At 40.3% G+C, this 7,914-nt stretch overlaps 1 protein-coding gene across 1 annotated transcript in view; it reads left to right on the plus strand.

The window, feature by feature from the left end:
* The window catches only part of WDR35 (WD repeat domain 35), a 74,268-nt gene extending 66,354 nt beyond the window's left edge, over nucleotides 1-7,914 (plus strand). The window contains 2 exon segments of the mRNA XM_011951181.1: nucleotides 6,872-7,112; nucleotides 7,447-7,914. Coding sequence (XP_011806571.1) covers nucleotides 6,872-7,112; nucleotides 7,447-7,597 — 392 coding nt within the window. The 3' untranslated portion in view covers nucleotides 7,598-7,914.

The following is a 7,914-nucleotide window of genomic DNA, read 5'->3' on the forward strand; positions in this document are numbered from 1 at the left end:
GTCCATACTGATTTATAGCTTGTTTAAATTCTTTGAGTAATTTAAAAGGAAAAGCCTCAAATGTAACTGTAATATTTCCCTGTTGTTCTAGGGGGTGTATTCTAACAAGGAACTGCCAAGCCTCTAAATCACCCTCTCGTCTAGCTTGCTGAATTCCTGCCTGAATAGAACTAAGAGTGGTCGCTTGAAGCGCTGCTCGAACAGTCACTGGGGCAACTACTTTTTGCCCAGTGTCCTCTGGAAAAGAAAGATTTGGAGGGTCATTTTCTTCAAAATAATAATGAGCAGGTGCAGAAGGGTAGGGATGAACCTCTCCCTCCTTTACAGCTTTAACTTTAGCTGTCAATAAACTTGCTCTGTAACCTCTTCTGTTACTTCATTATACTGTCCTTCCTCCTCATCATCAATGGGAAAACCAAGGTGGAACAAACCACAGCCAGCACTTGTCACATTGTTACCCTTAAAGGCATTCTTAAACCATGATGCTTCCGAGCTCCCCTTCTTACCACAGGGATTGCTTTAAGAGTACTTAGGTGTCCTCCAGCTAGTTCCATGTTCTCCAGCTGTCGCTCCGGTGACCCTTCAACCTGGATTCAAGCCCCCACGATGGACGCCACTTGCTGAGACCAGCTTGGTTGGGAAGACCCTAACCCAGTGGCGGTAGAGGAATTAAAGACACACACACAGAAATGTAGAGGTGTGAAGTGGGAAATCAGGGGTCTCACAGCATTCAGAGCTGAGAGCCCCGAACAGAGATTCACCCACGTATTTATTAACAGCAAGCCAGTCATTAGCATTGTTTCTATAGATATTCAATTAACTAAAAGTATCCCTTATGGAAAACAAAGGGATGGGCGTGAAATAAAGGGATGGGTCTGGCTAGTTATTTAAAGCAGGAGCATGTCCTTAAGGCACAGATTGCTCATGCTATTGTTTGTGGTTTAAGAATGCCTTTAAGCGGTTTTCTGCCCTGGGCCGAACCAGGTGTTCCTTGCCCTCATTCCAGTAGACCCACAACCTACCAATGTGGGTGTTATGGCCATCATGAACATGTCACAGTGCTGCGGAGATTTTGTTTATGGTCAGGTTTGGGGCCTGTTTATGACCAGATTTTGGGGGGCCTATTCCCAACATTCATGAAACTAAATTTATACATTTTTAAAAATTATACTTTAAGTTCTGGGTACATGTGCAGAATGTGCAGGTTTGTTACATAGGTATACACATGCGATGGTGGTTTGCTGCACCCTTCAACCTGTCATCTACATTGGGTATTTCTCCTAATGCTATCACTCCCCCAGCCCCCTACCCCCAAAGGGGCCCCGGTGTGTGATGGCTTGCCCTTGTGTCCGTGTGTTCTCATTGTTCAACTCTCACTTATGAGTGAGAATCTGTGTTTGGTTTTCTGTTCTTGTGTTAGTTTGCTGAGAATCTTGGTTTCTAGCTTCATCCATGTCCCTCCAAAGGACATGAACACATCCTTTTTTATGGCTGCATAGTATTCCATAGTGTATATGTGCCACATTTTCTTTATCCAGTCTATCATTGATGGGCATTTGGGTTGGTTCCAAATCTTTACTATTGTGAACAGTGCTGCAATAAGCATACATGTGCTTGTGTCTTTATAGTAGAATGATTTATAATCATTTGGGTATATACCCAGTAATGGGATTGCTGGGTCAAATGGTGTTTCTAGTTCCAGATCCTTGAGGAATCGCCACACTGTCTTCCACAATGGTTGAACTAATTTACACTCCCACCAACAGTGTAAAAGTGTTCCTGTTTCTCTACATCCTCTCTAGCATCTGTTGTTTCCTGACTTTTCAATGATCACCATTCTAACTGGTGTGAGATGGTATCTCAATGTGGTTTTGATTTGCATTTCTCTAATGACCAGTGATGAGCTTTTTTTCATATGTTTGTTGGGTGCAAAAATGTCTTCTTTGGAGAAGTGTCTGTTCATATCCCTTGCCCACTTTTTGATGGGGTTATTTGCTTTTTTCTTATAAATTTGTTTAAGTTCTTTGTAGATTCTGGATATTAGCCTTTGGTCAGATGGGTAGATTGCAGAAGTTTTCTCCCATTCTGTAGGCTGCCAGTTCACTCTGTTGATAGTTTGTTTGCTGTGCAGAAGCTCTTTAGTTTAATCAGATCCCATTTTTCTGTTTTGGCTTTTGTTGCCACTGCTTTTGGTGTTTTAGTCATGAAGTCTTTGCCCATGCCTATGTCCTGAATGATATTGCCTAGGTTTTCTTCTAGGGTTTTTATGGTTTTAGGTCTTATGTTTAAGTCTTTGATCCATCTTGAGTTAATTTTTGTATAAGGTGTAAGGAAGTGATCCAGTTTCAGCTTTCTGCATATGGCTAGCCAGTTTTCCCAACATCATTTATTAAATAGGGAATCCTTTCCCCATTTCTTGTTTCTGTCAGGTTTGTTAAAGATCAGATGGTTATAGATGTTTGGCGTTATTTCTGAGGCCTCTGTTCTGTTCCATTGGTCTATAGATCTGTTTTGGTGCCAGTACCATGCTATTTTTGTTACTGTAACCTTGTAGTATAGTTTGTAGTCAGGTAGAGTGATGCCTCCAGCTTTGTTCTTTTTGCTTAGGATTGTCTTGGCTATGCAGGCTCTTTTTTGGTTCCATATGAAATTTAAAGGATTTTTCTTATTCTCTGAAGAAAGCCACTGGTAGCTTGATTGGGATAGCATTGAATCTGTAGATTACTTTGGGCAGTATGGCCATTTTGACGATATTGATTCTTCCTCTCTATGAGCATGGAATGTTTTTCCATTTGTTTGTGTCCTCTCTTATTTTGTTGAGCAGTGGTTTGTAATTCTCCTTGAAGAGGTCCTTCACATACCTTGTAAATTGTACTCCTAGGTATTTTATTCTCTTTGTAGTAATTGTGAATGGGAGTTCACTTATGATTTGGCTCTCCGTTTGTCTATTATTGGGGTAGAGGAATGCTTGTTATTTTTGCACATTGATTTTATTTCTCCTTTGCTTATGAAGCTTAGTTTGACTGGATATGAAATTCTAGGTTGAAAATTCTTTTAAGAATGTTGAATATTGGCCCCCACTCTCTTCTGGCTTGTAGGGTTTCTGCTGAGAGATCTGCTGTTAGTCCGATGGGCTTCCCTTTTTGGGTAATCCGACCTTTCTCTCTGGTTGCCCTTAACATTTTTTCCTTCATTTCAACCTTGGTGAATCTGACAATATGTGTCTTGGGGTTGCTCTTCTCAAGGAGTATCTTTGTGGTGTTCTCTATATTTCCTGAATTTGAATGTTGGCCTGCCTTGCTAGGTTGGGAAATTCTCCTGGATAATATCCTGAAGAGTGTTTTCCAGCTTGGTTCCATTCTCCCCATCACTTTCAGGTACACCAATCAGACGTAGATTTGGCCTTTTCACATAGTCCCATATTTCTTGGAGGCTTTGTTCATGTCTTTTCACTCTTTTTACTCTAATCTTGTTTTCTTGCTTTATTTCATTTAGTTGATCTTCAATCTCTGGTATCCTTTCTTCTGCTTGATCAATTTGGCTATTGATACTTGTGTATGCTTCACAAAGTTTTCATGCTGTGTTTTTCAGCTCCATCAGGTCATTTATGTTCTTCTCGAAACTGGTAATTCTAGTTAGCAATTCGTCTAACCTTTTTTCAAGGTTCTTAGCTTCCTTGCATTGGGTTAGAACATGCTCCTTTAGCTGGGAGGAGGTTGTTATTACCCACCTTCTGAAACCTGCTTCTGTCAATTAATCAAACTCATTCTCCATCCAGTTTTGTTCCCTTGCTGGTGAGGAGTTATGATCCTTTGTGGGAGAAGAGGCATTTTGGTTTTTGGAATTTTCAGCCTTTTTGCGTTGGTTTCTCCCCATCTTCATGGATTTATCTACTTTTGGTCTTTGAAGTCAGTGACCTGTGGATGGGGTCTCTGAGTGGACATCCTTTTTGTTGATGTTGATGCTATTCCTTTCTGTTTGTTAGTTTTCCTTCTAACAGTCAGGCCCCTCTGCTACAGGTCTGCTGGAGTTTGCTGGAGGTCCACCAGTGGAGGCTGCAGACCAGCAGAGATTGCTGCCTATTCTTCCTTTGGAAGCTTTGTCCCAGAGGGGCACCTGCCAGATGCCAGCCAACGCTCTCCTGTGTGTGGTGTCTGTCGGCCCCTACTGGGAGGTGTCTCCTAGTCAGGATACATGGGGGTCAGGAACCCACTAGGAGATGTCTCCTAGTCAGGATACACGGGGGTCAGAGACACACTTGAGGAGGCAGTCTGTCCCTTATCAGAGTTCGAACGCGGTGCTGGTTGATCCGCTGCTGTTTTCAGAGCTGCCAGGTAGGGACATCTAAGTCTGCTGAAGCTGTGCCCACAACCGCCCCTTCCCCCAGGTACTCTGTCCCAGGGAGGTGGAAGTTTTATCTATAAGTCCCTGATTGGGGCTGCTGGCTTTTTTTCAGAGTTATCCTGCCCAGAGAGGAGGCAGTCTGGCTGCAGGGGCCTTGCCGAGCTGGGGTAGGCTCCGTCCAGTTTCAACTTCCCAGCAGCTTTGTTTACACTGTGAGGGTGAAACCACCTACTCAAGCCTCAGCAATGGTGGATGCCCCTTCCCCCACCAAGCTCAAGCATCCCAGGTTGAGCTCAGACTGCTATGCTAACCACGAGACTTTCAAGCCCGTGAATCTTGAGCTTACTGGGCTCTGTAGGGGTGGGACCTGCTGAGCCAGACCACTTGGCTCCCTGGCTTCAGCCCCCTTTCCAGGGGAGTGAACGGTTCTGTCTCGCTGGTGTTCCAGGCGCCACTGGGGTATGAAAAAAAACTCCTGCAGCTAGCTTAGTGTCAGCCCAAACGGCTGCCCAGTTTTGTGCTGGAAACCCAGGGCCCTGGTGGCATGGGCACCGGAAGGAATCTCCTGGTCTGCAGGTTGCGAAGACTGTGTTAAAAGTGCTGGGCTGGAGTGCATGGTACAGTCCCTAATGGCTTCCCTTGGCTGGGAGAGGGATTTCCCCATCCCCTTGCACTTCCCAGGTTAGGTGACTCCCCACCCTGCTTTGGCTCATCCTCCTTGGGCTGCACCCACTGTCCAATCAGTCCCAATGAGATGAACTTGGTACCTCAGTTGGAAATGCAGAAATCACTCACCTTTGCGTTGATCTTGCTGGGAGCTGTTCCTATTCAACCATGTTGCCAGCCAAGGTCAACTTTTTTTTTTGAGACAGAGTCTTGCTCTGTCGCCCTGGCTGGAGTACAGTGGCGCAATCTCGGCTCGCTGCAAGCTCTGCAAGATCAGCTTTTTTAGATCCCACATATGAGTGAGAACATGTGATATTTGTCAGAAATGTCCATTTTAGAAATCACTTGCGTATCTGTGTTTCTAAAGATTTGTAGTTTTCTTCTTGCTGGCTCTAAACGTTTATTTTTCAGTTTATTCCTAACATTAACAATGTTAATGATGAGGTTGTAAATTTTTTTTTTCTAGTTGGTTATTATATATAAAAAATTATTTTTCTATTTTTGTTTATTTTATAACTGACCTTCATTTAGTTTTGACTAGTATATGATATAAATTATACACTGTTTAAAATAGTTGTATCGTATTCAATTTATACACTATTTTTAGACTTAAAAGAACAGTTAGATCTTTAACTTGAGATGCTTCACCTACTGGGTGAAGATCTCTATATGCCTCATTTTTTTTTTTTCTCAGTGGTAAAATGATCTGAAACAATATATGACCTGTAAAGTATTACCCTTGAACCTATTATGCTTTGGATATGAAATTAGAGGATATGGTTTATTATAACTGAATGATTACATTTTATATACATTTCTTCTACTAAACTTTGTTGTAAATACTTGACCCCAGAACCAGCTTATAGGATTCTGATTGTAAAACGCACGAATATATTGTTTTAAGCTTGTTTTATGAAATTTTTGATATACTATAACAAAGTATTTTTAAGATTCCAAGGTCTAGAGAAGAAAAAGATACAAATTGGTTATAAATTTAATGTCAAGTCTAATACTGTCTTAATATTAAATCAAATATTAAGTCTGCATTTTTTTTATTATACTTTAAGTTCTGGGGTACCTGTGCAGAACGTGCAGATTTGTTACATAGGTATACATGTGCCATGGTGGTTTGCTGCACCCATCAATCGTCATCTACATTAGGTATTTCTCCTAATGCTAACCCTCCCCTAGTCCCCCATCCCTGACAGGCCCAAGTCTACAGTGCATTTTAAAGAAAGATTTTTATCTCCAGTATAATTGCAAATAAGATGCTGTAACTCGAATTGTCTGAACTGACAACTTGGAGAGTCATTTTCACTTTTTCACAAAATCCTATTGTTTCAGTGAGACAAACGACAAAATCAGTAATACAAAAGCAATAATCTGTCCAGAGAAACACAAAGAAAAAAACATATTATTTTATACTGTTTTGCTTATATTGTTTTGCTTTTTTTTTTTTTAACAAAAGGAAACCTGGTATTATCTTGCAGTTTATGATTAACATAGTATAATACTCATTTGCTGTTTCTGAAGTGCCACAGAAATTTCTAACACAAATTGAAGAAAAATTGACACCAAAATTTTGTGTGTGTGTGTGTGTGTGTATTTCTGAGCTGGCACAGCCATGTGTAGCATTTGGTGGTGGTTCTTTTCACAGGATGAGCTGTTAGCCAGCTTCACAGACCCTTGGATGTCATGTAGCCTAGTTCCTCCTGCTAGTGCTCCCATCTCTCAACACTGTTTGCTTTCAGTTTGTTCATGCAAGTTCAACGAAAACACCTTAACTTAGATTCTTCCTTATGCATGTTCATAATATCATAATAATTATTTTTAAAAACCCAAATTGTCCTGTTTTTCTTAGCTCTTCATCTGAAAGACTATGAAGACATCATCCCTCCTGTGGAGATCTACTCTCTGCTAGCACTCTGCGCATGCGCCAGCAGAGCCTTTGGGACTTGTTCAAAAGCTTTCATTAAACTTGAATCTTTAGAGGCCCTCAGTTCAGAACAGAAACAGCAGTATGAAGACCTCGCTTTAGAAATATTCACCAAACATGCTCCAAAAGATAACAGAAAACCTGAATTGGACAGCCTTATGGAAGGGTAGGCTAATTTTAATTAGTGGATGTCATTCTACCTTATTAGAAGCTTGGATTTTTAGATGTACAATGTTTAATGTAGGAAGTAAAGTGCTAAATTTTGAAGCAATTCACATTAACATTATACTCTATTTTATTTATTCTTACAAGTGTATTCATGCTTTTATTTTTTCATTGTAAGAAAGGTTTTTTCTTGAAAAAACTTTTTTAAATGAAAGTATTTGACATTAATCTTGGAATTTTTATTCTTTAGGTTTCTTAAAGTGTATTAAATAAATTAAGTTAGACTAATGAGAAGTTTTAAAGTATAATGAATTGTTTCTCCCCTTGTTTTACAGTGGAGAAGGGAAACTGCCAACATGCGTTGCCACAGGAAGCCCGATCCCTGAGGATCAGTTCTGGATGTGCAGTGTATGCAAGCATGGTGTCCTTGCTCAGGAAATAAGCCGCTACAGCTTCTGCCCCTTATGCCATAGTCCAGTGGGATAAAGGAATGATAAACTGTATATAACCATAAAATAAAAGTAACATCTATAAATGGCTATATGCTGTGTGTGTAATAAGGTTTATTTCTATGAGTTTTGTATGAAAATAAGCCTCATTATTTATAGTTGAATTTCGCACAAAATACATGTTAATAAAATAATTTTTTAAGGCAATACAACTGTGAAATAATAAGGCTGATTTTCATATAAATGTATGAAAATCAACCATATTTTCTGTCTCCCTCTCTCTTTTGTCTATCTTGTATTTGGTTACATGATACCATGGGAATATTCCAAATAAATATTTTTCTCACAGTGTCA

This window comes from Colobus angolensis, unplaced genomic scaffold, assembly GCF_000951035.1.
Source record: "Colobus angolensis palliatus isolate OR3802 unplaced genomic scaffold, Cang.pa_1.0 Scaffold109, whole genome shotgun sequence".
In the NCBI taxonomy this organism is placed as follows: Eukaryota; Metazoa; Chordata; class Mammalia; order Primates; family Cercopithecidae; genus Colobus; species Colobus angolensis.